At 46.1% G+C, this 14,268-nt stretch overlaps 2 protein-coding genes across 2 annotated transcripts in view; one reads left to right on the forward strand and one right to left on the reverse strand.

Annotated features, from left to right (window-relative positions):
• The window catches only part of LOC107227284 (WD repeat-containing protein 48), a 503,573-nt gene that overhangs the window by 107,050 nt on the left and 382,255 nt on the right, over nt 1-14,268 (reverse strand). The gene's annotated exons all lie outside the window — the stretch shown is intronic.
• Nucleotides 9,690-11,168, forward strand: LOC124294409 (nucleolar protein dao-5-like). Its single transcript, XM_046739377.1, has one exon. It carries the CDS (start codon nt 9,690-9,692, stop codon nt 11,166-11,168), a length of 1,479 nt encoding a protein of 492 aa, XP_046595333.1.

Here is a 14,268-nt window from a genome sequence, read left to right on the forward strand (position 1 = left end):
TTACTTACGGTCAATCAGCGATGCCAGGTCCATACAATATCCCTTCTGCTTCTTCGAAAAGATCGTGCTCAATGGATTGTTCAGTCCGACGAGCTGTCCTCGCCTTTTTGCTCTCCAGGGACGCCCGGCGGTTTGCTTGGGTGATGCGCGCATTCTTGTACTTAGCGGCGAAATCTGCGGCGCTCGGCCCTATCGTGCATCCCGTCGTCTCCAAAATTTTTAAAATTGGGTCGTAACCTTCATTGAAGGTGCACACAGCACACTGCGTAGCGATTTCTACTATCTGCTTGCCGCAGAATACGTGCTTTGGGGCTAGTTGCCACACAGTGATTGATTGATTTTCAAGAATTTAGCACGCCATCCGCTTTTTTTTTGAAAATTGAGTGCGACAAAAAAATAAGTCGCGCGACTAATTTACGGCTAATTAACGGCAAATTATGCAATAGTCCGAATTCACATTTTCGACAATTGGCGAGCCAAGTTCATGTACGTGCAGGTAGGAACGAGACAATAGAAATAACGGTCGCACGGGCAGCTGTAGCGCTCCGTTGCCTTCTCCCAAGAAATGCTGTACAGTAACCGAAATAATCTGAATTTCGGCATGAAAATTTCAGGGAATATTCGGAAGAGTGTATACTATTCGATAAAGCAAAAAAAAAAAAAATCGATTTTTTGAAAATTTCACACTAGAAAGCTCCCTTAACAAATTCATATGTATTGTTATAAGCAATCGAAATGTTTAAATCGATTTTTAACAATCGTATTCTACGTTAAGTTTCCTATTGAAGACGTATTTTTAATTGATGGGCATATCATCATTACTATTGGAAAAAAATTAATTTATCTAGCGCGGCGCGTCACATCGGCGCGTGGGTTCCATTGCACGCCTCATTTACGTGCCTTGTATCGTTTTTCTCTGTGATATAAGTGATTATTCTATCTTTTTAATAAAATAATATTATTTGTTAGCAAATAAGACTTTATAAAAAATCGAACGAAAAAATAAATAAATAAAAAATATTATTGTAGCAAACCAAAAATTAATTTATTAAGATTTCAATAGATTATATTATTATACGTGCAACATATTATTTTTCATTTTTCGGTTATGCAGGATCTGTTTTGTCAGAACTGCCATAAGAGTCTTTTCAACAGGTGAAGTTTTGAACGAAATTAAGTGTAACGCCACACAGTTGATATATCTGATGGGAACGCTTTCTGGAAGAAGCGTTTTATTTTGTGGTCTGTGAATCAACATGTACTGTACAATGGAATTAAAAAATGTGCATAGTACCGTTCACAAGAGTTGCTATATTTTCCTTGTTAACATTGTGTATAATGATTATGTATACATGATTATAGGAAACTTCTACTGCACCCGGTTATTGTGTACATGCTTGAGACCGTATTGCATTATCCTATTTGAAAGATGTTCTCCGTGTGTTGCCACTGTCTCTGATCGCCATTTTGAAATTCTTTTAATGAATGGAAGAGATACCATTTCCCCTGAAGACTGTAAATTCAAAATAATTGGGTTTCGATACTGAATGAATAAAAAATCGTAAAGACATATTTTTGGTTGAAAGGTTCTAATTTAGGATATGCAAATCAGTGCGATCTACAAGATGAGATTGAGAAATGTGTTGTAACGCTAATTTCTGTTACCCTCGGATGAGGACTTATCGCCGACACTTTGGCGCGATTCTTCAATTACTCTGAACAACTAAACTATAACAAAATCAAATACGTTGGAAGCCAAACGCTTTAGCGTCGAATTTCAAACAATATTACGAATCAATAAGAAACAATACGGAATAATACGGAAATTAACTAGAGAACCCGTTGTACAGCTGGCTAGGCTCAGGTACTCACACGAACTGGTACAGTGGCGGTATCCAAGGCAGCTATCGATAATTGAAGAATTGGAGAAATAAAGAAGAAACTCAAGTCAGGGAAAGTAACAGGTCAACTAGTCATATCTTGTCGATTAGATTACAGATTCGAGTCGGTCAAGTTAGATGGCAAGTAGTGTATATACGCCGCTTCTAATCCAAAGATGGTGCCGCTCCACTTTGCTTGGATAAAAGATCTTTCCCGATTGGTGAACAAACAATTGTCCGTTCATGAACACAAAACGATTTTATGTGACAGATGTTTGTGCCACTTTAGCGTGAAACACGCCTACGACAATCATCGACAAGATTGTATTATGCTGACTAAAGTACGCATGGAATTTCCCAAGTGTAAAGATTTAGTATTTTCCAATTTTCAAAACAAAGGCACCGTTCCGTTTGTCGTATACGCCGATCTCGGATGTATATTAATCCCCGAACCTGTAGATGAATTCGAAACTCGTGAGACTTGTGAAATTCAAAAGCATGTCCCGCACAGTGTGGGATACTACGTACATTGCGTGTACAATGAGACATTATCGGAGTTTCACTGTAAACGCGGTGTCAATTGCATAAATTGGTTTATGAAACAGCTGAAAGATTCATCAATTCAAGTAGAGTCACGCATCAAAAACATAATTCCGATGAAGTCTCTTACCCAAGTGCAACGCGATCGTCACATGCGCGCAGGGAATTGTTATATTTGTGAAAAACCGTTCACCCTTGAATAGAAATAGTGTTACGATCACTGTCACTTCATGGGTAAATATCGTGGTCCTGGTCATAATCGGTGTAATTTTAATTTCAGAGAGTCGCACAAAATTCCAATAGTTTTCCACAATTTGTCCGGTTACGATTCTCACTTTTTAATAAAATTCCTCGCGTCAACTTTCCCCGGTAAAATTACACTGCTACCCATAAACATGGAAGAATATATATATCAAAAATATGTAAATTTAAACAACTGGAAAATTTGAAAAATTAACGACGGAGCCAGGAATCAAACCTGGTATCTAGCGATGCTTTACCGGAGACTTACTCCACTAGACCACCTAGCCGCCCTGACTCTGTTGTCATTAATTTCTCTCATGCCCAGTGATTTCAAATTTGTTTTCATGTGCCCGATTTGTATGAGTGAGAATTTCTTCTCTGCATGCACGATGTAAGAAAACTGTAGTGTGTAGATGTTATGTTTACCCTTTCAATCTTTTGCTTCCGATAAGAAGCCCGTGAGACGGCAATGCCGTGTAATAAATAAGATGTGGGTGTGCAAATCATTAATCTACAAGAGAATTTTGTTGAAAATATGTAAATTTGAACAACTGGTGAATTTGAAAAATTGACGACGGAGCCAGGAATCGAACCTGGTATCTAGCGATGCTTTACCGGAGACTTACTCCACTAGACCACTTAGCCGCCCTGACTCTGTTGTCATTACTTTCTCTCATAACTAGTGAGTTCAAATTTGTTTTTATGTGCCTGATTTGTATGAGTAAAAATTTCTTCTCTGAATGCACGATGTGAGGAGACTGTAGTGTGTAGATGTTATGTTCACCCTTTCAATCCTTTGCTTCCGATGAGAAGCCCGTAAGACGGCAATGCCGTCTAATGAATAAGATGCGGGTGTGCAAATCATTATTCTACGAGAAAATTTTGTTGAAAATATGTAAATTTGAACTCATTGATCAGACGGCATTGCCGTCTTACGGGCTTCTCATCGGAAGCAAAGGATTGAAAGGGTAAACATAACATCTACGCACTATAGTCTCCTTACATCGTGCATGCGGAAAAGAAATTCTCACTTATAATAATCGGGCACATGAAAACAAATTTGAACTCACTGGTTATCAGAGAAATGAATGACAACAGAGGCAGGGCGTCTAGGTGGTATAGTGAAGTAAGTCTCTGGTAAAGCATCGCTAGATACCTGGTTCGATTCCTGGCTCCGTCGTTAATTTTTCAAATTCACCAGTTGTTCAAATTTACATATTTTCAACAAAATTCTCTCGTAGATTGATGATTTGCATACCCACATCTCATTCATTAGATGGCGTTGCCGTCTTACGGGCTTCTGATCGGAAGCAAAGGATTGAAAGAGTAAACATAACATCTACACACTACAGTCTCCTTACATAGTGCGTGCAGAGAAGGAATTCTTACTTCTACAAATCGGGCACATGAAAACAAATTTGAACTCACTGGTTATAAGAGAAATTAATGACAACAGAGTCAGGGCGGCTAGGTGGTCTAGTGGAGTAAGTCTCCGGTAAAGCATCGCTAGATACTAGGTTCGATTCCTGGCTCCGTCGTTAATTTTTCAAATTCACCTGTTGTTCAAATTTACATATTTTTAACAGAATTCTCTAGTAGATTGATGATTTGCACACCCGCATCTCATTTATTAGACCGCATTGCCGTTTTACGGGCTTCTCATCAGAAGCAAAGGATTGGAAGGGTAAACATAACATCTACACACTACAGTCTTCTTACATCGTGCATGCAGGGAAGAAATTCTTACTTATACAAATCGAGCACATGAAAACAAATTCAAACTCACTGGTTATGAGAGAAATTAATGACAACAGAGTCAGGGCGGCTGGGTGGTCTGAGTGGAGTAAGTCTCCGGTAAAGCATCGCTAGATACCAGGTTCGATTCCTGGCTCCGTCGTTAATTTTTCAAATTCACTAGTTGTTCAAATTCACATATTTTCAACAAAATTTTCTCGTAGATTAATGATTTGCACACCCGCATCTCATTTATTAGACGGCATTGCCGTCTTACGGGCTTCTCATCGGAAGCAAAGGATTGAAAGGGTAAACATGCCACGAGCGCCGCATATTTACTCAAAACTATAATATATTACCGATTATATCAATTATTATTATCTTTAGAAACAAGGAAGCATAGTTTTAGTTAGTCTATATAAAATATTTTATTATAACCAGTTCGTGGAGTAACCAAGCGCAACGGCGTAGTTGGACGGCCAGCAACGTCAGCGTCTTCGCGCCCGCCAGATCCCGGGTGTAATCAACACCGGGATGAGGCGAGCGCTAAATCACGCGCTTCAAGGATGACTGTCGCGATGCGAGCCTCTGTTCCGAAATTGTGTATTTGGCGAAAACCCCGAGTTGTCAATTCAGCAAAAACTCGCTCGCCGCCCGACGTTCCAAGGGATGTCGGACGAGCGAGCGAAGGCAGTCCCCGTTAGGGACAGCTAAGAACGACATCTACGGAACCCAGGCTCCTTCAGAGCTGCTGTGTGAAGAGTATCAGACTTAGAATCACCAACGATTAGAGCGAAAACACCTCTAATTTTACGAGCGGTATTCCGGAGCATCTCGCGTCGCGGCGTCAGTCTTTGAAGCTAGTAATAAGTGCAATCGTATAAGCCACGAACTCTATAGAGCAGTGTAGCCTGTAAGTGAGTGTGTGAAGGCGTGTAAACTTCGGCAGCTTCGAGGCCGAAGCAGCAAGCGAGAGAGAGAGAGAGAGAAAACGTGAGTAGTATAAGAACATATTCTAAGCTTCCTTGTTTAGAACCTTTTCTGCTTTTAGTTTGAGCTATTAAACTTTTTCGAGCTATTAAGCATTTTCTACTTTGCTTCCCATTGAACATTGGTACGATCAATTGAAATCTTCCAAACCTATTCCCAGGGAACGCCCTGTAGGGGACGTTCACCTCCCAATCCACCTAAAAATTAAATATAAACCTCTGTGAGATCTAAGAGGGTTGAAGTCGTCGCGTGCGAGACCGCTCCGCACGTGACAGACTAAACTGGTGTCAGAAGTGGGATTACAAGGTGATTTTCCTTGGGAATTGGAATCGAGGATTCAATTTTTTCAATTGGAATTCAAAACCACAAAATTTTTCCCAATTTTTCTTATTTTCAACAAACGAGGGAGTCGAACCTTACGTAATAGAATCGCTCATCCTTTCGATATCCGTCCCTACCCCCGGACTTACCAATATGCTAAATCACGCTCAGGCCAGAGACGCCGCCGATGTGACGGCCGACCTGGTCGCAAGTGTTTCCACTATGGTGGAAAATTTGACTATTCAAAACAATTTCGCGAATATTCCCGAATTTGACGGGAAGAACATGCCGTTACGGGATTTTTTGCAAGATATCAAAAACGCGTCCATGATCGTGCCAGCCACGGCAGAATCGCAGTACCTCGGCGCAGTAATATCGCGATTACGCGGGGACGCGCGAAACTGCATCTACGGCGAGAAGATCGAAAGCATGGCCAGGTTAGTGAAACTGTTGAAGAATCGACTAGCCCGTGGACATACCTACGATTACTATACAGAGGCGCTGTCGACGGTCTGGATGAAACGCGATCAAACTGTCGGGCAATTTTACGACAAAGTCCAAATTTTGCTAAGCGGGGGAAGAAGCGCGTACAGGTCATATTTTGGCGTCGATCCGCCAGAATTAAACCGGGACCCGCTACATCGAATCGCGCTAGGTTCATTCATAAAAGGGTTGCCTACCCATATCGGAGCCGCGGTCGATTTGCGAGAGCCGGAAAGTCTCGAAGCAGCCTTCCAAATCGCCAAAAAGCTAGCGCTTCGAAGCAGTCAATGGACAGGAATTGAGTCGAGCCAGGAGGAAATGGCGCGTGTTCTTTACGCTCGCTATAACTCCCGAACTCCGTCGCCGACGGTTCGGGAAGGTAAACCGACGTCTACTTATCGAAGCCAGACACCACAACCGGCTACCGGATTTTTTTTCAAACCCGCGCAAACGTCTGATAACCGCGAGACTGCCACGGGAAGGTCATATACTAGTTCGTTAACACCTTGCGGATATACATATTGCTGTAAACAAACCAGGTGCTGCCCGTGCTGCCCGTTAATGCAACGGTCATCTCCGGGACGTTCCCCGCAAAGGGAGCCTTCAAACTGTCCTGGGGCTCGCCGGGCAAATTCCCCCGCGAGCCCGACCGGAGTGAGCGAGTCGAGTCGACCCCGAGAACACCAACAGTCAGTGAGGTTCCTGGAGAACGATGTCTCGTTCTCTAGACCTCCACCGACCAGGAGAGCCCAGTAGTCGCACTAAGTGCTCCCGAACTTCGTAACAAGAAGGGAAAATTCTTTCTTGACACGGGTTCATCAGCCAGCTTGATTAAACTAAATGCCCTCGATCCAGACTTAACTGTAAACACTGACGATAAAATATGGGTAACAGGATTAGAGGAATCGGATATTCCGACACTCGGCTCAGTTGTCCTCCACATCTCTGAAAAACCAGCCAAGTTTTATGTGTTACGAAACCTGCCGCTGAGAAGCGACGCGTTAATCGGTAAACCTTATTTTGTCGCGGAAAAAGCCGAAATTTCATTTCACCATAATACTCTAGTTACCTCAAGCGATCCCATCCGACCTAAGCCTTTCATAGGCCCACCTCCTTCCGATGCAGAATCTACAAAGCGCGTGTTAGCGGCGAAAATCGCTTCGGAGAAACGAAGTTATAAACTGGGCGTGCGTACGAGTGAGCAAATAAGCATCCCTTTAAAAAACGCGAATCTAAAGGAGGGATACTTACCGCGAATCGAAACTCAACCGGGTGTGTTTATCGGAGAAAGTATCGTTGCTCCTACGGGAGGATCGTGTTACGTCTTAGCAATAAACACGCTATTCGACGACATCGAATTAGAAATCGAGCCTCAGGAACTCGAAGATTTCGAGCCATATCGGGAGAACGGCTATTGGAGTGACGAGAGCTCCGACGGTAGCGGTGTGGAGACTACTCCGCCGACGGATCGAGTAGAAGCCATAATTGAATCATTGCGGTTAGATAGGCTCAATGAGGTAGAGCGTGCACATGTTATAAGTCTTATCGAGAAATACCCTCACATGTATAAGCTACCAGGCGATAGATTGCGATGCACGGATTAAGTTCGCCATCGGATCCCGACGGTGGACGAGCTCCCGGTAAACGCAAAACAATACAGATTTCCTGTGGTGTATCGGTCGGAACTGGAGCGGCAAGTTGAGAAAAAGCTAAGCGAGCGAATAATTTTTCATTCACGCTCCCCGTGTAACTCGCCGGTCTGGATAGTTCCCAAAAAACCCGACTCTCAAGGGAATCCGCGGATGCGCATGGTCATCGATTTCCGTAAATTGAACGAGAAGACGATTTCCGATGCGTACCCCCTCCCGAATATGATAGAAATACTCGAACAGCTGGGAAAAGCCACGTACTTTTCGACATTCGATCTAGCGAGCGGCTTCCAGCAGATCCCGATGGATCGGAGAGACGGTCCAAAGACAGCGTTTTCCACGATAAACGGGCACTACGAGTACGTTCGCATGCCCGAAGGTCTCAAAAACGCGCCCGCGACCTTTCAGCGCCTGATGGATCGGGTGCTGATTGGGTTGCAAGGGACAGAACTGTTCGTACATCTCGACGAGATTGTAGTATTTGCGGAAACTATCGAGGAGCATAAGACTAAAATCCGGCGTCTCATGCAACGTCCCGAGGAAGCAAACCTCGTCCTCGAACCAGATTAATGTGAGTTCTTGCGTAGCGAAGTCGCGTATCTCGGGCATATCGTTAGCCGCGACGGGTTGCGAATGGACCCGAAGAAGCTAGAGGCAGTGTGTAAATTCCCGCACCCAAGGACGCAGAAAAACGTGCGGCAATTTCTGGGACTCGCCGGTTATTAATGTCAGTTTATTCCGGATTTCGCTGCCATATCCAAGCCCTTATCAGACTTACCCAAAAAGGGAAAACCATTCGTATGGGAGCGAGAGCAGAAGAACAGCTTTCGCAGGCTTCGCAAGGCCCTCTGTCGAGAACCGATCTTACAATATCCCGATCTATCTAAACAATTTATCTTGACGACCGACGCCTCGGAATTTGCACTCGAAGCAGTATTGTCGCAAATTCACGATGGCCACGATCTACCGGTCGCGTACCACTCTAGAATCTTCACTAACGCTGAAAAGAACTAATTTTTCAACTCATCTGAAAATTTCGAAAATTGTACTCTCCTCTAGCAAACTGTTCTCGCTATAAACATGATATGCGTAGTTGATATCGTCAAAAATGAACGGCCCGCCGTTCAAAATGAATAGCTGAGTGAATTTAGTTTACATTAATAGCCACATACAGCATGTGTGTGCCCATATCAATAAGCTTCACACACAAGTCAAAAATGTGTCTCTTCGCGACGAATTTCAAACGTAAACATATTCAATGGCACACGAAAACAAAAACAATTTTCGAAATACAGGTGATGAGAGAAATTAATGACAGTGTAGTCAGGGCGGCTAGGTGGTCTAGTGGAGTAAGTCTCCGGCAAAGCATCTCTAGATACCAGGTTCGATTCCTGGCTCCGTCGTTAATTTTTCAACTCACCTAAAAATTTCGAAAATTGTACTCTCCTCTAGCAAACTGTTCTCGCTATAAACATGATATGCGTAGTTCATATCGTCAAAAATAAACGGCCCGCCGTTCAAAATAAATGGCTAAGTGAATTTAATTCACATTAATAGCCACATACAGCATATGTGTGCACATATCAACAAGCTTCACACACAAGTCAAAAATGTGTCTCTTCGCGACGAATTTCAAATGTAAGCTGAAAAGAACTACGGAACTACGGAACAAGAGTGTCTGGCCATAATCGATTCAATTGAATATTTCTCCACTTATCTCTATGGAAGAAAATTTGAGCTCGTAAGCGATCACGAGCCTCTCAAATGGATGCGTTCTACGCTCGATCCAGGCAAGAGGCTCAAAATATGGAAAATTAGGTTATGTAAATACGATTATGAATTCCAACATATGCCAGGGCGTGAAAATGTAAATGCCGATGCACTCTCCCGTAATCCCGTAGACCTAAAGAAACTCTCGTCTACAAGTGATTCAGACGCAGAGACGAACGTCCCTCAGAAGGCTCAGGTTTTGCCTTTATTTTCGAAACCTTCTGGTAATCGTAAAGACACGACACCTGAGACATCAGCTGGCCCGTCCAAGGCCGACGCATCAATCGCAGCGGCGCGCACACGTTCGCGCCTACGCAGCGTGCCCACGGTGCCCACAGTACCGGAAAGAAGAGAGGGAAGCTCGGAGAGCTCAGGCCCGGTGGCGACACGCACGCGCGGGAAGGTCGTTACAAGACCCGCGAGGCGCCCACCTCCCGCCGACGCGAAACCCTCCGGATCTGAACCCGAGAGCTCAGGGCCACCCATACAGCGCTCGCACCGCAGTATGTTGCCCTCACAGTTACTTCCTCCGAAAAGACCAAAGTCTCCACCCCCCGTAGAGGTCAAGCCCCTCGGAGGTCCCCAAGAGCCGGTGTTTTCATCGGAATCTGCAAGCGCGACGTCTGACCAGAGGCCTGCCACTATCACGGTCGCGCTCACCGCCCCCAGCAACGATTCAGATGGAAGCACGGAGGAATCGGAAGCAGATAGTACAAAGACGGTAACGGCAACTCTTGAAGATTCAATTAACAAATTCAACGAATCATTAAGGCGTTTGGAAGAGCGGCATCACACCAAATCCTCCCGTGACCCCCAAAAAAGGCCTGATAGAACAGATTTTGACTGGCTTGATCATCTGTCGGAGGGGGATGAGGTAGAAGAGGAGGCCTGGATGATTCTCCAAGAACAAGACCCTTTCGATGACATCGCCGGAGATGCTGAGCTTACCAGCCGCTTGAAAGCGTTAGAAGGTAGGTTTAAGTCACCATCGGACCAGGAATTAGTACGGCGGCTGAGTGCGAGGGAGAAGATATCATTACGCACGGAAGAAGAAGGAACGGAGGCGGACGACGAAAACGATGAGCAACCAGCTGAGGGAGAGAGTATGCCGCGAGCAAGCGCGAGAGTGAGACCCAAGACAAGTATGGCCGCGGGACTCGAGCGCGAACCCGACACCTCGCAGCCCGCTCGGACCTCTCTACTGCCCGCTCCCCGCCCCACGGTGAGATGGTCATTGCCCAGCAACGATGCGGCCCCGGCTGCAAAGTCTACACCATACCAACCACGTGCGTTACCACGTGCTACACCTCCCGGAAATTCCACCGGTAATAAAAGCGAATTCATAACTTTTCCTGATGACCCCATTATAATAGGATCGAAAGACACGAATTTGTCCTCGATCACGTCGTCCTCACTGGACTTGTCCAGTAAAGAGGAACCTGACCAAGAAAAACCTATAGCAAAAACAATTACGATAATTAGCTCGCGAGAATGTCTAACGTACAAACCAGATAACTTAGTCCATTTCATCTCTGCGGATGGAGAACTATCAACCTAAGTGGGAAAACTACTCGCTGACCTAGGTAGGTTAGATGGACGAACAATTAAAGACCGGAATTCATCGATCGGACAAATAGCGGTGACTCCGTATGGGTCCAATAAAATTTATAGTATTGTTATTAAAAAACGGTACGACGACGAAACAAACGCCGAGCACATATTCAAGGGACTCGAGAATCTTAAATTCGCCCTTCAACAAGCGGCCGTGAAGTCGGTTCGTATCTCACGCTCGGGAGACTATACGGACGAACTACCGCGCACAAAACTGCTCGATTGGTTAAATAGGATACTCGGTAAAACAAACATAGTTACCACGATATGCCACGGTACCATTTGACGACCACCGGACGAACAACACTCGCAAATAATTGAGGAATTTCATGCGAGTCTTGTCGGAGGCCATCGAGGGGTAACCAAGACCTATCGTAGAATCCGTGAACGTTTTTATTGGCCTTCGCTGAAAAACGAAGTGCAAGATTATATTCGTCGCTGCAAAGGCTGTCAGGAACGTAAATTGGTTCGAGCGAAGACGCGCGAGCCGATGCTCATTACTGATACGCCGGCAGACGTTTTTGATAAGGTGTCACTCGATACGGTGGGTCCGTTGCCGACAACACCACATGGCAATAAACACATACGCACCATGCAAGACCACCTATCGAAATATTGTTCAGCGGAACCGATACCCGATTTAAAAGCGACTACGATCGCCGAGGCTATGGCGAGGCGATTAATTGCGCAATTTGGAGCTCCCCGTGCGATCCTTACTGATCGCGGAGCAGCCTTTACCGGAAATTTACTACGCGAAATATCCAAAATCTTTCATATAAAGCAAGTAACGACTTCCGGCTATCGACCACAGACGAACGGAGCGCTCGAACAAAGTCACATACTGTTAGCGGAATACATAAAGCACTATGCAGGTACGTACGACGATTGGGACCGTTTGTTGCCTTACGCGGAATTATCATATAACACTAGCGTGCACGTGGCGACGAATTTGACCCCTTATGAAATCGTGTACGGGAGGCTGCCTCGGCTACCGAGTCAGTTCCCCGTGGACGAAAAACTATCCACGTATAATTCGTATATTATCGAGCTAACAAAACACCTCTCCGAAATACGCGAAATGGCCAGTGAAAATCAAAATCGCGCGAAGGAAACAACCAAAAAATACTACGACAAGAAAGTCCGTCCTTTCCCAGGTAAAGTGAGCGACCTTGCCTATGTCCTTAAGGAACCTCGTAAGGGTAAGTTCGACTCCCAATATCATGGCCCATATAAAATCGTCCAAATAACTGACCATAGTAATATAATACTGGAGGCAGAGAATGGGAAAAGGATAAGGAAGCATGCCGACAAGGTAAAACTGGCAGTGGTATAAGCCGCTAGCCAGTTTGCTGAAGTTGTACCATAAAAATAAAAAAAAAATAAAAATAAAAATCGGAATGTACAGCTGAGCTACGCAGTAATTGCCGTAAGCGAAGCGAATATGTGTATGAGGGTGCGCAAGTATGAGTGTAAGAGATCAAGAGTGCGGGAGCGAGAAAGCGAGACGCGTGAACAGCCAGTGTAGGAGTACGAGCCACCGTCCACCAATGCGATGATGTTGTGCGTGTGGGTGCTTCTAGCTTCGACGGCCCTGGCCGCCGCAGAGCTTCGCAGCAACAACGCGTATCACATAACACCCATGGAAGACCGACCGGGAAATGAGCAGCTGCGCCACGCAATCTCGTGCCTATCAAAGTACGAGATAGCGATTCGAACACCGGCACGAGTACTACCACCGGCACGAGTATCAGCACCCGAACCAGCACCGGCTGAGGCGGCGGTCTCGACCGTCTCGCCGAAGCTGGTGGCACCTCCGACGGCGAAGACGACCTCAGCAACGATCACCCGGGCGGTGCACAAGGTGAGGCGCGGCATCTACCCGACCTGCGGGAGGAGCGGAGACAACCAGCACTGGGAGGAATGCTACTTGGAGCGCTTCCTCGCGCGCCGGAGGTCGGCAAGCTCAAACTGCACGCTCTGCGGCGAGAGTGTCGGGAACAGACCGGGCCTACACGCGGGCCACTGCGTGAAAGCCTTCGGTCGCCTCCTCGGCGAAAAGAGAGCCTCCGCCGATCGAGCAGCTCCTAAGGCCACCCGAGAGGTCAGACCAACCCCAAAGACCGACGAACCCGTGCGGGCGACGACGTCACGACGCCACATACCTGCCAACGCCAAGGAGAAGGGGGTACAAACCGGGCGGGACACAGTAGAAAAATGGGTACAAACCGACCACCTGGTCGTCTTGGAGGGAGAAGAGGCTCCTTTCTCAATCGATTACAGGATTACAGATCCTGGGCCGTTGGATCACCCTCCAAAGGGAAATGGACCAACTCCTTGGACCCGCAGAGGAGGAAGCACCAGCAGAGGGCGACCTGATCGGCTAGGAAGAACCGGCCGGTGACGTGCCACCCACAACGCCAGAATCTCCGGCGAACCTCGCGGACGTCCTGCGGAATGAACCGGAGGTCGTCGAGGATCTGATCCGGTGGGAGGAATCACCGAGCAGACCTCCACCCGCAACCCTCCAGGCCGAGCCAACAGAGACGAAAAGAAACGAGGACACCAAGGCCGTCTGAGGACACCCGAGGACGCCAAGGACCAAGCTCACGAGGGCTAAGCAGCTGGCGAGACGCAAGGACGACCGAGCGACGAGCCAGCAGTGTGGTGACAAGTGAGTGACAAAGCCAAAACCAAAATGTGTTGTGTGTGTATGTGCGCGGGTCATGAAAGAGCGTATGTGCAATACCCAAACAATGTAAATACCGAATGTTCAAAATATGCGGTCAGCGGTGAGCCAACCCTCGAGTGTCCGTGTCTCCGTCGGCCCGGCGCACCGCGTCGATGGTGGCATCGACACCTAAGGGGGGAGGGATGTCACGAGCGCCGCATATTTACTCAAAACTATAATATATTACCGATTATATCAATTATTATTATCTTTAGAAACAAGGAAGCATAGTTTTAGTTAGTCTATATAAAATATTTTATTATAACCAGTTCGTGGAGTAACCAAGCGCAACGGCGTAGTTGGACGGCCAGCAACGTCA

The sequence above is a fragment of the Neodiprion lecontei genome, chromosome 5, assembly GCF_021901455.1.
Source record: "Neodiprion lecontei isolate iyNeoLeco1 chromosome 5, iyNeoLeco1.1, whole genome shotgun sequence".
In the NCBI taxonomy this organism is placed as follows: domain Eukaryota; kingdom Metazoa; phylum Arthropoda; class Insecta; order Hymenoptera; family Diprionidae; genus Neodiprion; species Neodiprion lecontei.

What these genes read in the sequence shown, in the direction of transcription:
- LOC124294409 (XM_046739377.1), top strand. Translation starts at nt 9,690, where the DNA reads ATGCCAGGGCGTGAAAATGTAAATGCCGATGCACTCTCCCGTAATCCC.